Source organism: Pseudophryne corroboree, chromosome 2 (assembly GCF_028390025.1).
Source record: "Pseudophryne corroboree isolate aPseCor3 chromosome 2, aPseCor3.hap2, whole genome shotgun sequence".
Taxonomy (NCBI): domain Eukaryota; kingdom Metazoa; phylum Chordata; class Amphibia; order Anura; family Myobatrachidae; genus Pseudophryne; species Pseudophryne corroboree.
In genome coordinates, this window is record NC_086445.1 from 1,042,712,911 (window position 1) to 1,042,732,232 (window position 19,322).

Consider the following 19,322-nt stretch of genomic DNA (forward strand, 5'->3'; position numbering starts at 1 on the left):
AGTACCTTGGTGTGCGCACAGTGCGGACATGACACATGCACAGTCGGCTGATAATCACTCCACTATGTAAATACTGGCATTAATAAGCATGCAGATATACAGAAAAGTGTACACATTTATTTCTCTGTATAGTTTACTGCTATTAAGCCGCTGCCTGGTTACTGTTAGTAAGCCGCTGCCTGGTTACTGTTAGTAAGCCGCTGCCTGGTTACTGTTAGTAAGCCGCTGCCTGGTTACTGTTAGTAATCTGCGGCCTGGTTACTGTTAGTAAGCTGCTGCCTGGTTACTGTTAGTAAGCCGCAGCCTGGTTACTGTTAGTAAGCCGCAGCCTGGTTACTGTTAGTAAGCCGCGGCCTGGTTACTGTTAGTAAGCCGCGGCCTGGTTACTGTTAGTAAGCTGCGGCCTGGTTACTGTTAGTAAGCCGCTGCCTGGTTACTGGTATTAAGCTGCTGCCTGGTTACTGGTATTAAGCTGCTGCCTGGTTACTGTTAGTAAGTCTGCTGGCTGGTTACTGTTATTAAGCTGCGGCCTGGTTACTGTTAGTAAGTCTGCTGGCTGGTTACTGTTAGTAAGCCGTGGCCTGGTTACTGTTAGTAAGCTGCTGGCTGGTTACTATTGGTAAGCTGCTGGCTGGTTACTGTTATTAAGCTGCTGGCTAGTTACTGTTAGTAAGCTGCTGCCTGATTACTGTTAGTAAGCTGCGGCCTGGTTACTGTTATTAAGATGCGGCCTAGTTACTGTTGTTAAGCTGCTGGCTGGTTACTGTTATTAGGCTGCTGGCTGGTTACTGTTAGTAAGCTGCTGTGGCTGGTTACTGTTAGTAAGCTGCGGCCTGGTTACTGTTAGTAAGCTGCTGTGGCTGGTTACTGTTAGTAAGCTGCGGCCTGGTTACTGTTAGTAAGCTGCTGCCTGGTTACTGTTTTGCCTGTTTGCTGATTCCTTCTGCTGTAAAGAGTGCCTGTCCAGTGTACTGGGTGTTACTCCTAGCAGGCTGCACATTAATACCATGTTCTGTGTGGAGCGGGTTTTGGGTATATAATATCTGAGGCTTTGCATAGCTTCCTCCTCCACTGCCCCCTCTGTTTATCTGGTCATTGTACCTGGTGTCAGTGGTCTGCTGTGCATCCTTTATACGCAGTGCTTTTCTCTGCAGCTCATAGTTCCTGTGTTTGGCCTGGCTCTGCAGTCCTGTCCTCCCTCACATGTCTCCTTCCCTCCAGCGTGTTCCTCTTGTCCTAATTCTCTAACAGTTCCACTTGTCACTCTTCCTCCCCCAACATCTGAGGACTTTACATCTGTAATTAGAATCCTGATTGATCAGAGACGTCTCATCAGGGAGCGTGACCTGCTGCAGATCTGCTCTCCGGTTCCCACGGCTGATAAGCACCAAATGCAACACGCTAACTAGCTGGATTCATTGCAGGATTAAGCCTGAGTTTATTCTGCAATCATCTTATCTGTGTTACGGGTTATTGGATTATCATCAAAGGCAGGAGGCTGTATAGCTTTAGCTGCATGTAATTAACCGCTGCACATCTATCTTCTCTGGGGCCAGAACCTGCTCATCCTAACCCCTCGTGATCACTGTATCTCCCCGGGACTGAATGTCTGGCGGCATTACCATAGGAGGCAGAGGAAACAACTTGTATCCTCTGTGACCTTCAGTGCAGTATATCAGCTCATCAGCCACAATACAGTCATTGGTCTGGGAAACACTAAGCTGAAGCATCAATGAGTCACTGATTCATGCAGTATATATATGTATCTAGCTTTTCCTATGGATTATATGTTGTATAACTACCCGGAAATAATATTACAGCTGACGATGATTTTAGTGGGGGCCACTGGGACACACTGGGGTCTGCAGTGCAGTGGCAGGAGCCTGTACAAGGCAGACCCTTTACTTATAACTTTGTTAGTTTAGTCTTCCTTCTCCCTGCCAGCATATAGGAGTGGGTTAATCCCATCTGCTGTTACGATTGAGGAATCTTCTTTCTGAAGAGACTTCGGAGAACTTCTGGCCAATGACCTCTGTACATCCCGGTTTAAGACTCGTACTCACCAGCAGGTCTTCTAGCCTATAATAGCCGCTTTTCCCTTAAAGCGTGATGTGCCTACCGGTACTAGGATGCCGCCAGGACTTATGCCACTGGTGGTAGTGCGAGCTTAACCCTGAGTGACCTGAATCAATGCAGGTGGGAAGGAGAACCCAAACGAGGAGAGGAGGAGCACAAAGATAAAGACAAAGAGATGAACACTACGGTGCCAGGGAAAGTCGGAAGAGACAAAGATATAAAGACGGGAGGATCCCAGACGGAGACAAAGCGAGTGAAATAAGAGCTAGAGTATTAAGGAAGAAAGGGAGCGCTTTAAACACTGAGGACTCTGAACCTACTGGTGGAGCTACCAGTAGCAGGGGTACGAAAGGGATGCAGGAGGAAATGAGCACAGAGGAGACATGTATCCTCACAAGAACAGACTGGGTAATAAACTGCAATAGACAAATGATAACGTGACAGGTTATGCAGTTGACACGGAGCTTGACACAGGAACTCTGCAGTGGACTAAAGTAGGTAACCAGGGAAGGTATCCACAGGATAGACAAGAGACAAGGGCTACTGCAGCAACCATGAACTATAACCAGCAAGGAGTGAGAGGCAGGCTAAGAGTGTAAAAGAAGTATGGACCAAGCAGGGATGTTACACAGCCAAGTCTCCCCCTAATTAAGAACTCCCTACAGCTGTCCAGCTGCACGTCCACATACTTCACTCTAACCCAAATACAATGTAACAAAGAAAAAAGAAGTAGAACTCAGGTGCAATTTATAACAACCGTTCTTCTTTACAGAGAAAATATATTATGCAAGATATCTATTCCAACTCGCTTCTTTTATGGTGATATAATATTTTCAATCTTCTGTTTGAAGCATACTCCGAATTAAAATACACCATAAAAGGGGTCACTGAGATCCTCCTAAATGGAAATTGTTGAGACACTGACCTCTAAGGAGTGCCCTATGTTCACTCAAAGGTTTCTTTACATATCGACCTCGTGATAGGTTCTTGACCATAACCCAGGTGCCACCCTGAACATCCAATTGAAAACAAACTGACCCTAGCGTAGGTCCCTATATTTCCATAAAGGTTTCACTTTGCTACAAGGCCACGAATACTCCTCAACTCCACGTAGTTAAAAAAACAAATTTATTGGTTGTAACAACCCCAACAGATTCATAAAAATGACAATATACATAAAATTCATAAGCTGCAGGCACCGAACTCAGAGTTTGGTGACAGGAAAAAAATAGTGGTAATTAACCTCATTGGTTCGGAACAAGAGGTAATGGACAATACCACAAGTGTTGTTTTTTTTTACTTCCTGCGAGTGCCCAGAGTTGCCATGGATCCGGCGGCCGGGGAGCGGAAGTTCGGGAGCGCCCTGGTTGCATAGCGACGACTGGACTCTGTGAGCCGCGAGCCTTGGCTTGTAACATCTGCTCAGGATAGGTACAGGAGACACCCCCTAAATCTCTGGCCCAGGCTACTGCAGACCTCATGCAGCCAAGTAGGGACCCACCCCTTGCACTCCAGCCTCTGCCAGTCACCGTAATGGCCTCTCCTGATCCTCTCTACCTGGTCCTTTTGGGTTTTTTTTGCACCTGATGAGCTGATTTGGGCAAGGGTCTGGCAAGGGTCAGCCCAGGACCTGGTTCAGATAGTCTCTTACTTGGTGGAGGGATAGGTGGTGGCAGGCTCTGAGGGTTACTTGTAAAATCTACGTAACTAAGCCTAGAGTATGCCTAATCTCTGACTGATGACATCCTGCAGATTGCAGTCCTCTCTCTAGCTATTATATGGGGAAATGAGAATCCCTGCCATAGCATGACTGCCTAAAACCATTACAAGTCCTATTCTGAATGCCTTACAGGATGGCACACATAGGATATCTGAGGTTGCCCTCAGACCTAGTGAAGGTTCAGCACGGGTCACTAACGCACTGAGCTGGTCAGAATAATTGTAGGAGGGTCCAGAATCTGGCTTTACTAATTATGGAGGAGCATATTTAGAATTCCAACCTTGGTGTGCCGTGCTCTCTGACTTCCTAATTAGAAGGTGGATGCCAGATCCAAGAGGATGGTCCTGTTTGGTCCCTGTCTCGCTATAATTATTTCCTAGGCTGCACAGGGAAGAAATACTGTTACTGCCTGTTAGACCAAAGCATCCTAAGCATCAGATGCTTTGGTCTAAGGGGCAGTAACAAATACAAAAACAATAGATATAAAAAAGATAAAAATGGCAAAAAAGAAAATAAATGTCTAGAAAGTTACGTATAAAAATACTGAGAGAGTAATGATTAATAACATGATTCTGCTACAGTACTGCCTTCTCCAGTGTGGAAAAAACATTGTAAGATTTTGATTCATTAAGCCCTCAGTATACAAGGGTATCCAACTGGAAGAAGATCCACTTCTCCTCACGCTGGTGGGAAAGTGTCTCTGTCACCACCCTGTGTGGACTTGATTATGTGATCAATCAGCGTACATCTCAGACTTGAGACATTTATGTTCTAGTTGTAAGAAATGGTTGGCTACTGGTTCATCCAAATTCTTATTAAAAAAAGCAGAGCGTATTGAGGAACAGTGATTTGCTATCCTGTAGTGAACATTACACGTGGTCATCCCCACGTAATATCAACTGCAAGGACAAATGGTTTTACTGAGGCATCTTTCAAAAATATCAGCAAGGTAATCTCTTGCCAAAAAAGGAGACCACATCTCCTCAATTTGAAGTTCAGTTGCTTCTGTAGAGGAATTATTACGTAATACTGAAATAAACTGTGTTATGGGTAAACTCTCCATCAAAGTGCTGCGGTGGTGACTTGATGCATGGAAATGGTGTTGGGATCAGTTTCTTTTCAGTACAAAGTAGACCCCAGATGACCATCCTCGTGGAAAATAGTAACGTCCAAGATATTCAGTCTATTTTGATGTATATTGTGTGTAAATCTTATTAGGCTGTTCAGCCCATTGAGATATTTGACCATCCCCTTAAACTCTGTATCTGTTCCACTCCAAATACAAAACAAATTCTATATAATAAAAGGCTAATGCCGCTTCTCACCTCTGTGGGGGGTAATTCAAGTGTTTTGCGCACTGGCAGTCACTAGATGGTGCTCGGTGGAGCAGTTCAATTGTTGCTCCGTTTAGGCGCACTCAGCCGCCGGCGCTGACGTTACTGTTATGTTCTTCCATCATGTTGACGGGCTGGTAACTAGTCATGAATAAAATACCAGTAATATAAGTTTTAGCATCATATTTGGGCAGAATATAGGTATTTTCATACTGTAACATATAAAGATTGGCTAATGGAGGTGCCAAATTGGAGCCCTCAGCAGTGCCCGTATTTTGTGCAAAGAATTCTCTCCCATATTGAAAATGATTATTAGTCAATCAAAAATTCAGTGGGGGTGTCCTTCATAGGGGCTACCGGATAGATCCTGTCTCCTATCTTCTAAACAGCCATTATGTAGTATTACAGTATATAAGTAGCTAATGTTCTTGGTGGCCAACCACGTATTGTCTGGGATGACACAGAGGGCATAGATCTTATCTAAAAAAAAAAATCAGTGCCATAGCTGGGCTTAGTGTTGTAGAGTTGTATATTCATCCATTCAGTGGAGTCAACATTCTATTTTAGTTTTAGTTTTCAGTCAATGTCCACATTATTTTTCTTCTAGACCCTGTAATTCATAAAGTAGGACAAATACTGTGATTGTGACATCTTCCATCTTATAATGATCTATTGTTTTGTAGGTGGCTTGCTGGTTACTAGACCCGGGGTCCAAAGAGCGAACTCTTCACAATATGGTAGCAAACTTCCTTCCGCAAGACCTCCCAATGCTGGACGGAGTGGGAACTGGCCAGGGAGTGCAGAGCCTTGGACTTAGTGCTAATTGTGACCAGTCGGGGCGCTACAGAGCAGCTATAGAGTCGGTTCTTGTTTATAACACAATGGCCAAACTAAACAGCTTGTTGGAGAAGGATAAACTTCAAGGTAACAACCTTTTACGAGCAGCTATGAATGGAACTATGTACTGACCGAGCCGTGATGTAAATGCACATGTTAACGCGTTTCACCTCTCCCTCAGGTGTCTTCTCTAAGATGGAGATGCCCACTCAGTACTGCCTGGCTCTACTGGAACTTAATGGTATTGGGTTCAGCACAGAGGAATGTGAGATGCAGAAACACATCATGCAAGCCAAACTGAATGAGATTGAGGTCCAGGCATACCAGCTGGCTGGACACAGCTTCTCCTTGACAAGTCCCGATGATGTTGCTCAGGTACTGCCAAAAAATGTATTTGGATTTCCAGTAAAATTGTTGCTAGTAATTGAGATGTCTCCAAAAAGAACATCAAAGATTCTCTGCAATGAAAGCACCTCAGAAATCTATCTCAATGCTTCTTGTAGCATCTGCGTGATGTAACGAGCAGGTTCAGCAAGTGTTTAACGTTTCGGTCACAGTTTTCTTTTGTTAGAAGAGTTGAGCTGAGTTCTCCTACAATTCTGCAAGTGTCCAGCAGCTGATGTGGTTATTTTTATGATGTGATCCCCATTCTAATAAATGTCAGATAAGCTGACGCGTTTCGCAGGTGAAGCATTCCTTCTGCTCTGTATGCAGGGTGCATGTTTCCGCCATTGCTGGTCTTACAGTGTGTGAATCATTTTTTTTAGGTGTTGTTTATTGAACTTAAGCTCCCACCCAATGGAGATCTGAAAGGACAAGGGCACAAGAAGACCTTGGGGTACGCAAGGAGAGCGGCAGTGATTGGGAACCGAGTTCGGCTCAGCAAGCAGTTCAGTACCACAAAGGTGCATTTATGAGTGACATTATAATATAATGTATAACTGAGTGAAGCTGCCACTTTCCACTCACATTATTCTGTCCTGCTGTGAAACACGTGGGTTCTGTAGCAGCAAGCGGCACCCTCTGTGAGCGTAACGCCTTATTATCCCCAAAAATATCCCAGAAGAAAATGCCAACATAAAGTCACAGGAGCGTGAGATAAATTGTCGCCATCACTGTAAAGCGCATTTTGATAAGTGATTAATATGAGAGATATGAGAGCGCCAGTTTGTCTCAGAAGGTTGCGATTTTATGTTCTGTTGTCCGTCACATTGGGGGTAATTCCAAGTTGATCGCAGCAGGAAATTTTTTAGCAGTTGGGCAAAACCATGTGCACTGCAGGGGGGGGGGGGCAGATATAACATGTGCAGAGAGAGTTAGATTTGGGTGGGTTATTTTGTTTCTGTGCAGGGTAAATACTGGCTGCTTTATTTGTACACTGCAATTTAGATTGCAGATTGAACTCACCACACCCAAATCTAACTCTCTCTGCACATGTTATATCTGCCCCCCTGCAGTGCACATGGTTTTGCCCAACTGCTAAAAGATTTCCTGCTGCGATCAACTTGGAATTACCCCCAATGTTCATATTTTATTATTATTCAAATGCTCAGTTCTTAAAATCTACCCTGTGAATTAGAGAATTTGTGAATAATGTTCTGGATATAAATCTGTCTGCCAGCGGTGAGGGCGTCTCACCGGTGCTTCCAGGAGTCTCTCGCTGAGAATAACTGTCTTCTCCCTGTCACCAGGATGTTCTGGAGAAACTGAAACCTCTGCACCCTCTCCCTGGCCTAATCCTGGAGTGGAAGAGGATCACTAACGCCATGACCAAAGTGGTGTACCCATTACAGAGAGAGAAGAGTTTCAGCCCGTACCTGTGCATGGAACGGATATACCCAATCTCCCAGACCCACACGGCCACAGGTACCCCATCTCCCAGACCCACATGGCCACAGGTACCCCATCTCCCAGACCCACACGTACCCCATCTCCCAGACCCACACGTCCACAGGTACCCCATCTCCCAGACCCACACCTCCACAGGTACCCCATCTCCCAGACCCACACCTCCACAGGTACCCCATCTCCCAGACCCACACCGCCACAGGTACCCCATCTCCCAGACCCACACCTCCACAGGTACCCCATCTCCAAGACTCTTTGCACGTTTCTGCTCGCTAGCACGGGGGGCTGTGAACTAAAATGTGCCTTCCCGCGGCTCAGGCAATTAAATTGCTCCAATAGACGCCATTTAGTGCCGGCCGCGGGAAGAAACAATTGAATCGCCCCCTTAGAATAATATTGTGATCTCCTGGTTATTACGTATGAAGTAGTCACCACATTATTTGTGTATAATTAATCCCGCATTTCTCCACTAATAGGTCGAGTCAGTTTTACTGAACCAAATATCCAGAATGTGCCCAAAGATTTTGAGATTGAAATGCCACGACTGGTGGGAGAGAGCCCCCCGTCCCAGGGGCCAGGATCCGCTGTCCTTCCAAAGCATCGGTACATTCTAACGATGTATTCAATACTATAAAGGGCATGTATCATTCCTTACCCCAGTGCTTCCCAAATCCAGTCCTCGGGCTACGTAGCATGTGTTCCAGATCATCCCACCCAGTCCCAAGTGGAATAATTACCACCACCTGTGTGCCAGCAAGGAGATATGGAAAACATGCACTGCTATGACTGGAAGTAGAAAATATGCACTGCAATTACTTTCTATCTCCTTTCTAAATACACTGGGATCCATCATCACACTGACCTACAATAATGTCAGGGAACACTGGGGTTAATGAAAATAAAAAGGGACTGTAGAGTAAAAGGAAGTAATGTGCGGTGCAGGCGGGAGGTAATGAATGACACATGGCGTGTTCTTGTATTCACTGATTTTACCTGTGCTTCATCAGAAGCATCTTTATTGCTCATTTCTGTCTCCACATGTATGACGTGTTCAGAATGTGCTTCATGGTGGAATCAGCCGTGTCATTGGGAAAGTGGTTCATGGTGGAATCAGCCGTGTCATTGGGAAAGTGGTTCATGGTGGAATCAGCCGTGTCATTGGGAAAGTGGTTCATGGTGGAATCAGCCGTGTCATTGGGAAAGTGGTTCATGGTGGAATCAGCCGTGTCATTGGGAAAGTGGTTCATGGTGGAATCAGCCGTGTCATTGGGAAAGTGGTTTATGATGGAATCAGCCATGTCATTGGGAAAGTGGTTCATGGTGGAATGAGATGTGTCATCGGGAAAGTGGTTCATGATGGAATCAGCCTTATCATTGGGAAAGTGGTTCATGGTGGAATGAGATGTGTCATTGGGAAAGTGGTTCATGATGGAATCAGCCTTATCATTGGGAAAGTGGTTCATGGTGGAATCAGCCTTATCATTGGGAAAGTGCTTCATGGTGGAATGAGACGTGTCATTGGGAAAGTGGTTCTTGGTGGAATGAGACGTGTCATTGGGAAAGTGGTTCACAGTGCACTCAGCCGTATCATTGGGAAAGTGGTTCATGGTGGAATTAGCTGTCTCATTGGGAAAGTGGTTCATGCTGGAATCATCTGTGTCATTGGGAAAGTGGTTCATGATGGAATCATCTGTGTCATTGGGAAAGTGCTTCATGGTGGAATCAGCCGTGTCATTGGGAAAGTGGTTCATGGTGGAATCAGCCGTGTCATTGGGAAAGTGGTTCATGGTGGAATCAGCCGTGTCATTGGGAAAGTGGTTCATGATGGAATCAGCCATGTCATTGGGAAAGTGGTTCATGGTGGAATCAACCGTCTCATTGGGAAAGTGGTTCATGGTGGAATGAGATGTGTCATTGGGAAAGTGGTTCATGATGGATCAGCCGTCTCATTGGGAAAGTGGTTCATGGTGGAATCAGCCTTATCATTGGGAAAGTGGTTCATGGTGGAATCAGCCGTGTCATTGGGAAAGTGGTTCATGGTGGAATCAGCCGTGTCAGTGGGAAAGTGGTTCATGGTGGAATCAGCCATGTCATTGGGAAAGTGGTTTATGATGGAATCAGCCGTGTCATTGGGAAAGTGGTTCATGGTGGAATGAGATGTGTCATCGGGAAAGTGGTTCATGATGGAATCAGCCTTATCATTGGGAAAGTGGTTCATGATGGAATCAGCCTTATCATTGGGAAAGTGGTTCATGGTGGAATCAGCCATGTCATTGGGAAAGTGGTTCATGGTGGAATCAGCCGTGTCATTGGGAAAGTGATTCATAGTGGAATGAGATGTGTAATCGGGAAAGTGGTCCATGGTGGAATCAGCCGTGTCATTGGGAAAGTGGTTCATGGTGGAATCAGCTGTGTCATTGGGAAAGTGATTCATGGTGGAATGAGATGTGTCATCGGGAAAGTGGTTCATGGTGGAATCAGCCGTGTCATTGGGAAAGTGGTTCATGGTGGAATCAGCCATGTCATTGGGAAAGTGGTTTATGATGGAATCAGCCGTGTCATTGGGAAAGTTGTTCATGGTGGAATAAGATGTGTCATCGGGAAAGTGGTTCATGATGGAATCAGCCTTATCATTGGGAAAGTGGTTCATGGTGGAATCAGCCATGTCATTGGGAAAGTGGTTCATGGTGGAATCAGCCATGTCATTGGGAAAGTGATTCATGGTGGAATCAACCATATCATTGGGAAAGTGGTTCATGGTGGAATCAGCCGTATCACTGGGAAAGTGGTTCATGGTGGAATCAGCCGTATCATTGGGAAAGTGGTTCATGGTGGAATCAGCCGTGTCATTGGGAAAGTGATTCATGGTGGAATCAACCGTATCATTGGGAAAGTGGTTCATGGTGGAATGAGAAGTGTCATTGGGAAAGTGGTTCATGGTGGAATGAGACGTGTCATTGGGAAAGTGGTTCATGGTGGAATGAGACGTGTCATTGGGAAAGTGGTTCACAGTGGACTCAGCCGTATCATTGGGAAAGTGGTTCATGGTGGAATCAGCCGTGTCATTGGGAAAGTGATTCATGGTGGAATGAGATGAGTCATCGGGAAAGTGGTTCATGGTGGAATCAGCCGTGTCATTGGGAAAGTGGTTCATGGTGGAATCAGCCGTGTCATTGGGAAAGTGGTTCATGGTGGAATCAGCCGTGTCATTGGGAAAGTGATTCATGGTGGAATGAGATGTGTCATCTGGAAAGTGGTTCATGGTGGAATCAGCCGTGTCATTGGGAAAGTGGTTCATGGTGGAATCAGCCATGTCATTGGGAAAGTGGTTCATGGTGGAATCAGCCGTATCATTGGGAAAGTGGTTGATGGTGGAATCAGCCGTGTCATTGGGAAAGTGATTCATGGTGGAATCAACCGTATCATTGGGAAAGTGATTCATGGTGGAATCAACCGTATCATTGGGAAAGTGGTTCATGGTGGAATGAGAAGTGTCATTGGGAAAGTGGTTCATGGTAGAATGAGACGTGTCATTGGGAAAGTGGTTCATGGTGGAATGAGACGTGTCATTGGGAAAGTGGTTCACAGTGGACTCAGCCGTATCATTGGGAAAGTGGTTCATGGTGGAATTAGCCGTCTCATTGGGAAAGTGGTTCATGGTGGAATCATCTGTGTCATTGGGAAAGTGGTTCATGATGGAATCATCTGTGTCATCGGGAAAGTGGTTCATGGTGGAATCAGCCGTGTCATTGGGAAAGTGGTTCATGGTGGAATCAGCCATGTCATTGGGAAAGTGGTTTATGATGGAATCAGCCGTGTCATTTGGAAAGTTGTTCATGGTGGAATGAGATGTGTCATCGGGAAAGTGGTTCATGATGGAATCAGCCTTATCATTGGGAAAGTGGTTCATGGTGGAATCAGCCATGTCATTGGGAAAGTGGTTCATGGTGGAATCAGCCATGTCATTGGGAAAGTGATTCATGGTGGAATCAACCGTATCATTGGGAAAGTGGTTCATGGTGGAATCAGCCGTATCACTGGGAAAGTGGTTCATGGTGGAATCAGCCGTATCATTGGGAAAGTGGTTGATGGTGGAATCAGCCGTGTCATTGGGAAAGTGATTCATGGTGGAATCAACCGTATCATTGGGAAAGTGGTTCATGGTGGAATGAGAAGTGTCATTGGGAAAGTGGTTCATGGTAGAATGAGACGTGTCATTGGGAAAGTGGTTCATGGTGGAATGAGACGTGTCATTGGGAAAGTGGTTCACAGTGGACTCAGCCGTATCATTGGGAAAGTGGTTCATGGTGGAATTAGCCGTCTCATTGGGAAAGTGGTTCATGGTGGAATCATCTGTGTCATTGGGAAAGTGGTTCATGATGGAATCAGCTGTATCATTGGGAAAGTGGTTCATGATGGAATCAGCTGTATCATTGGGAAAGTGGTTCATGATGGAATCAGCTGTATCATTGGGAAAGTGGTTCATGGTGGAATCAGCCATGTCATTGGGAAAGTGGTTCATGGTGGAATCAGCCGTATCATTGGAAAAGTGGTTCGTGGTGGAATGAGACGTGTCATTGGGAAAGTGGTTCATGATGGAATCAGCTGTATCATTGGGAAAGTGGTTCATGGTGGAATCAGCTGTGTCATTGGGAAAGTGGTTCGTGGTGGAATCAGCTGTATCATTGGGAAAGTGGTTCATGATGGAATCATCTGTGTCATTGGGAAAGTGGTTCATGATGGAATCAGCTGTATCATTGAGAAAGTGGTTCATGGTGGAATCAGCCGTGTCATTTGGAAAGTGGTTCATGGTGGAATCAGCTGTATCATTGGGAAAGTGGTTCATGGTGGAATCGGCCGTATCATTGGGAAAGTGGTTCATGATGGAATCAGCTGTATCATTGGGAAAGTGGTTCATGATGGAATCAGCTGTATCATTGGGAAAGTGGTTCATGATGGAATCAGCTGTATCATTGGGAAAGTGGTTCATGGTGGAATCAGCCATGTCATTGGGAAAGTGGTTCATGGTGGAATCAGCCGTATCATTGGAAAAGTGGTTCATGGTGGAATGAGACGTGTCATTGGGAAAGTGGTTCATGGTGGAATCAGCCATGTCATTGGGAAAGTGGTTAATGGTGGAATGAGAGGTATGATTGGGAGAGTGGTTCATGGTGGAATCAGCTGTATCACTGGGAAAGTGGTTCATGGTGGAATCAGCCGTATCATTGGGAAAGTGGTTCATGGTGGAATCAGCCATGTCATTGGGAAACTGGTTAATGGTGGAATAAGACGTATCATTGGGAAAGTGGTTCATGGTGGAATCAGCTGTATCATTGGGAAAGTGGTTCATGGTGGACTGAGACATGTCATTGGGAAAGTGGTTCATGGTGGAATGAGACATGTCATTGGGAAAGTGGTTCATGGTGGAATCAGCCGTATCATTGGGAAAGTGGTGTGCGGTGGAATGAGACGTGTCATTGGGAAAGTGGTTCATGGAGGAATCAGCCGTATCACTGGGAAAGTGGTGTGCGGTGGAATGAGACGTGTCATTGGGAAAGTGGTTCATGGTGGACTGAGACGTGTCACTGGGAAAGTGGTTCATGGTGGAATGAGACGTGTCATTGGGAAAGTGGTTCATGGTGGAATCAGCCGTATCATTGGGAAAGTGGTGTGCGGTGGAATGAGACGTGTCATTGGGAAAGTGGTTCATGGTGGAATGAGACGTGTCATTGGGAAAGTGGTTGATGATTGAATCAGTTGTGTTACTGGTAAACCTATGTGGAGTGTTGTATTATATTAGACATTGTTACTTAAAGAGCGGAGTGCACCGTGGAGAGTGCAGTAATAGTGGAAATAGAGAATGAAGCTGTACATGGCTGAAGTTGTTTTGTGCTCAGTAAGGTATTTTTGTTCATTTGCACGGCATTCGCCATAGTGTACACCTGTCCATAGACACAAGACACGCCTAGGCGTGAGGAGCTACAGGCGTGGGCTGTAGAGTCTCTGAGATCTTACATCACAATTGAATGATTATGAAGTTACGGCACAGAAATGTACCGGATACTGGGAAAGGATGTGAGGACAATGTGCTTCTCGTACGTGTGGTACCAGGCAGGAATGCTCGGAGTATAGATTGCGCTATTATGGGTCTTTCTATTGGATGCCGACCACGCTTTTCACAGCATTTTGCGATGGAGCCGCGCCGCCACAGACAGGTGGCGAGAAGGAGGATGCGCTTTGTTATCCGCATAGTATTTATTGTCTTTCCTTCCTGTAGCTTTTGTTGTGCGTTACAGAAGAGTTTGTAACCTGTGGCAGCCGGGTGTCTGATTGCTAGCTCCTGGTTACAGAATATAATGTACTGTAGCAGTTCAGGGCTATAGCTTTATTGTAAAATGTGGAGGCGTTGCTCACCAAGGGGCAGATCTGTCCTGTTACTGACGTGTCTACAGATGTGGTCCTGAGCGGTACCCCGGGATCTGTCCTGTTACTGACGTGTCTAACAGCTGTTATCCTGAGCTGTGCCCCGGGATCTGTCCTTCCATTCACGTGTCTACAGATGTGGTCCTGAGCGGTACCCCGGGATATGTCCTTCCATTCACGTGTCTACAGATGGGGTCCTGAGCGGTGCCCGGGATCTGTCCTGTTACTGACGTGTCTAACAGCTGTCATCCTGAGTGGTACCCCGGGATCTGTCCTTCCATTCACGTGTCTACAGATGTGATCCTGAGCGGTGCCCTGGGATCTGTCCTGTTACTGATGTGTCTAACAGCTGTTATCCTGAGCGGTACCCCGGGATATGTCCTGTTACTGACGTGTCTAACAGCTGTCATCCTGAGCGGTGCCCGGGATCTGTCCTTCCATTCACGTGTCTACAGATGTGGTCCTGAGCTGTGCCCTGGGATCTGACGTGTCTACAGATGGGGTCCTGAGCGGTGCCCCGGGATATGTCCTGTTACTGACGTGTCTAATAGCTGTCATCCTGAGCGGTACCCCGGGATATGTCCTTCCATTCATGTGTCTACAGATGGGGTCCTGAGCTGTGCCCTGGGATCTGTCCTGTTACTGACGTGTCTACAGATGGGGTCCTGAGCGGTGCCCCGGGATCTGTCCTGTTACTGACGTGTCTAACAGCTGTCATCCTGAGCGGTACCCCGGGATCTGTCCTTCCATTCACGTGTCTACAGATGTGGTCCTGAGCGGTGCCCCGGGATCTGTCCTTCCATTCACGTGTCTACAGATGTGGTCCTGAGCTGTGCCCTGGGATCTGTCCTGTTACTGACGTGTCTACAGATGGGGTCCTGAGCGGTGCCCCGGGATCTGTCCTGTTACTGACGTGTCTAACAGCTGTCATCCTGAGCGGTACCCCGGGATCTGTCCTTCCATTCACGTGTCTACAGATGTGGTCCTGAGCGGTGCCCCGGGATCTGTCCTTCCATTCACGTGTCTACAGATGTGGTCCTGAGCTGTGCCCTGGGATCTGTCCTGTTACTGACGTGTCTACAGATGGGGTCCTGAGCGGTGCCCCGGGATCTGTCCTGTTACTGACGTGTCTAACAGCTGTCATCCTGAGCGGTACCCCGGGATCTGTCCTTCCATTCACGTGTCTACAGATGTGGTCCTGAGCGGTGCCCCGGGATCTAGTCTGCCACTGTTGTATCTAACAGCTGTGGTCCTGAGGGGTGCCCGGGGATCTGTCCTGTTCCTGACGTGTCTAACAGCTGTCGTCCTGAGCGGTGCCTTGGCGCTGTCCTGCTACTGATATGTCTAACAGCTGTGGTCATGAGTGGCGCCCCGGGATCTGTCCTCTTACTGATGTGTCAAACAGCTGTGGTCCTCAGGGGTGCCTCGAGATCTGTCCTCTTACTGACAAGTTAAACAGCTGTGGTTGTGAGCTGTGCCCCGGGATCTGTCCTGTTACTGGGGTACTTAACAGCTGTGGTCCTGATGATTGCCCCGGGATCTGTCCTGTTACTGATGTTAACATCTGTCACCATGGGCGTTGCACCGAGATCTGTCCTGGCACTGACATGTCTAACAGATGTCCTGAGCTGTGCCCCAGGATCGGTCCTGTTACTGACGTGTCTAAGAGCTGTTGTCCTGAGCGGTGCCCCAGGATCTGTCCGGTTACATGTCTAACAGCTGTTGTCCTGAGCGGTGCCCCAGGATCTGTCCTGTTACATGTATAACAGATGTGGTCCTGAGCCGTGCCCCGGGATCTGTCCTGTTACATGTCTAACAGATGTGGTCCTGAGCCGTGTCCCGCGATCTGTCCTGTTACATGTCTAACAGATGTGGTCCTGAGCCGTATCCTGCGATCTGTTCTGTTACATGTCTAACAGATGTGGTCCTGAGCCGTGTCCCGCGATCTGTCCTGTTACATGTCTAACAGATGTGGTCCTGAGCCGTGTCCCGCGATCTGTCCTGTTACATGTCTAACAGATGTGGTCCTGAGCCGTGTCCCGCGATCTGTCCTGTTACATGTCTAACAGATGTGGTCCTGAGCCGTGTCCCGGGATCTGTCTTGTTATATGTCTAACAGATGTGGTCCTGAGCCGTGTCCCGGGATCTGTCTTGTTACATGTCTAACAGATGTGGTCCTGAGCCGTGTCCCGCGATCTGTCCTGTTACATGTCTAACAGATGTGGTCCTGAGCAGTGTCCCGGGATCTGTCTTGTTACATGTCTAACAGATGTGGTCCTGAGCCGTGTCCCGCGATCTGTCTTGTTACATGTCTAACAGATGTGGTCCTGAGCCGTGTCCCGTGATCTGTCCCGCGATATGTCCTGTTACATGTCTAACAGATGTGGTCCTGAGCCGTGTCCCGGGATCTGTCCTGTTACATGTCTAACAGATGTGGTCCTGAGCCGTGTCCCGGGATCTGTCTTGTTACATGTCTAACAGATGTGGTCCTGAGCCGTGTCCCGCGATCTGTCCCGCGATATGTCCTGTTACATGTCTAACAGATGTGGTCCTGAGCCGTGTCCCGCGATCTGTCCTGTTACATGTCTAACAGATGTCCTGAGCCGTGTCCCGCGATCTGTCCTGTTACATGTCTAACAGATGTGGTCCTGAGCCGTGACCCGCGATCTGTCCCGCGATCTGTCTTGTTACATGTCTAACAGATGTGGTCCTGAGCCGTGTCCCGCGATCTGTCCTGTTACATGTCTAACAGATGTGGTCCTGAGCCGTGTCCCGCGATCTGTCCTGTTACATGTCTAACAGATGTGGTCCTGAGCCGTGTCCCGCGATCTGTCCTGTTACATGTCTAACAGATGTGGTCCTGAGCCGTGTCCCGCGATCTGTCCTGTTACATGTCTAACAGATGTCCTGAGCCGTGTCCCGCGATCTGTCCTGTTACATGTCTAACAGATGTGGTCCTGAGCAGTGTCCCGCGATCTGTCCTGTTACATGTCTAACAGATGTGGTCCTGAGCCGTGTCCCGGGATCTGTCCTGTTACATGTCTAACAATGTGGTCCTGAGCCGTGTCCCGGGATCTGTCTTGTTACATGTCTAACAGATGTGGTCCTGAGCCGTGTCCCGCGATCTGTCCTGTTACATGTCTAACAGATGTGGTCCTGAGCCGTGTCCCGGGATCTGTCCTGTTACATGTCTAACAGATGTGGTCCTGAGCCGTGTCCCGGGATCTGTCTTGTTACATGTCTAACAGATGTGGTCCTGAGCCGTGTCCCGCGATCTGTCCTGTTACATGTCTAACAGATGTGGTCCTGAGCCGTGTCCCGGGATCTGTCCTGTTACATGTCTACCAGATGTGGTCCTGAGCCGTGCCCCGCGATCTGTCCTGTTACATGTCTAACAGATGTGGTCCTGAGCGGTGCCCCGCGATCTGTCCTGTTACATGTCTAACAGATGTGGTCCTGAGCCGTGTCCCGCGATCTGTCCTGTTACATGTCTAACAGATGTGGTCCTGAGCCGTGTCCCGCGATCTGTCCTGTTACATGTCTAACAGATGTGGTCCTGAGCCGTGTCCCACGATCTGTCCTGTTACATGTCTAACAGATGTGGTCCTGAGCCGTGTCCCGCGATCTGTCCTGTTACATGTCTAACAGATGTGGTCCTGAGCCGTGTCCCGCGATCTGTCCTGTTACATGTCTAACAGATGTGGTCCTGAGCCGTGTCCCGGGATCTGTCCTGTTACTTGTCTAACAGATGTGGTCCTGAGCCGTGTCCCGGGATCTGTCCTGTTACATGTCTAACAGATGTGGTCCTGAGCCGTGTCCCGGGATCTGTCCTGTTACATGTCTAACAGATGTGGTCCTGAGCCGTGTCCCGGGATCTGTCCTGTTACATGTCTAACAGATGTGGTCCTGAGCCGTGTCCCGGGATCTGTCCTGTTACTGTCGTGTCTAACAGCTGTTGTCCTGATGGTTGCCCCAGGATCGGTCCTGTTACTGATGTGTCTAACATCTGTCACCATGGGCGTTGCCCTAGGATCTGTCATGTCTCAGGATAGCTGCTGCAGTCAGCCGGTGTCTGTGTACTGGTTATACTGGGGAACCCACAGAAGGTCACGCTTCCTCTGCACATAGTCACAGGTCTCTCCGCTTCCTCTGCACATAGTCACAGGTCTCTCAGCTTCCTCTGCACATAGTCACAGGTCTCTCTGCGGGAAAAACATCCATCAAAATAATGAAATGTACAGTAGCAGGTATGAGACGCAGACACTTTGCACTGGATGCTGTTAGTCACTGACCATTGCTATGTGCTCATCAGCCATGGGGCATTACTCTGAAACACAGCATATGAGGCATGGGGCATTACTCTGAAACACAGCATATGAGGCATGGGGCATTACTCGGAAACACAGCGTATGAGGCATGGGGCATTACTCGGGCACACAGCGTATGAGGCATGGGGCATTACTCGGGCACACAGCGTATGAGGCATGGGGCATTACTCGGGCACACAGCGTATGAGGCATGGGGCATTACTCGGGCACACAGCGTATGAGGCATGGGGCATTACCCGGGCACACAGCCTATGAGACGCAGAGAGACGGTGCAGGTGGAGCTAATGGTTGTGTCTCTTTATTCAGGGGTAAGAGGAATGTCCCCAGACCGATGGTTCGGGCAGAACATATTCCGGCAGGGACGGGGATGTCTTTCTTCGTCAGTATGAGGCACGCCTTCGTCCCATTCCCAGGTAACCAGCAGCCATCCACGCTATAAAGCAGTATTGTTACCCGCTGGTGTCTCTGTCTAATGCGCACCTTATGGGGTAGTATTGTCTACATTCTGGGGAATGGGCGCATACGGCCATCTATCTACACCCCTGTTACCCTTACCATTGGGGTCAGAAGAAGGCGGAGGTCTATACACCCAGCCCCCCCAAGGTGGACCGTCCAGTCCATAGGGCACTAATTAGATATTACTTAGGGGTCACATTATATCCATAAAGGTGCGTGTTCCTCTCACGTATCAACACAAATATATAAAAACTGTGAGTTTTGTGTAACAGGATAGACGGGGAGCAGGGGGCAGAGGAA

General features: G+C 47.7%; 1 protein-coding gene across 3 annotated transcripts in view; it reads left to right on the forward strand.

Annotated features, from left to right (window-relative positions):
- POLQ (DNA polymerase theta) overlaps positions 1-19,322 on the forward strand; it is a 196,432-nt gene that overhangs the window by 147,234 nt on the left and 29,876 nt on the right. For all 3 annotated transcript variants that reach the window (XM_063956839.1, XM_063956841.1, XM_063956840.1), the window contains 6 exons: positions 5,814-6,054; positions 6,149-6,342; positions 6,735-6,872; positions 7,659-7,833; positions 8,292-8,418; positions 18,873-18,979. In XM_063956839.1, the coding sequence (XP_063812909.1) occupies positions 5,814-6,054; positions 6,149-6,342; positions 6,735-6,872; positions 7,659-7,833; positions 8,292-8,418; positions 18,873-18,979 (982 nt within the window). The remainder of the gene's footprint in view (positions 1-5,813; positions 6,055-6,148; positions 6,343-6,734; positions 6,873-7,658; positions 7,834-8,291; positions 8,419-18,872; positions 18,980-19,322) is intronic.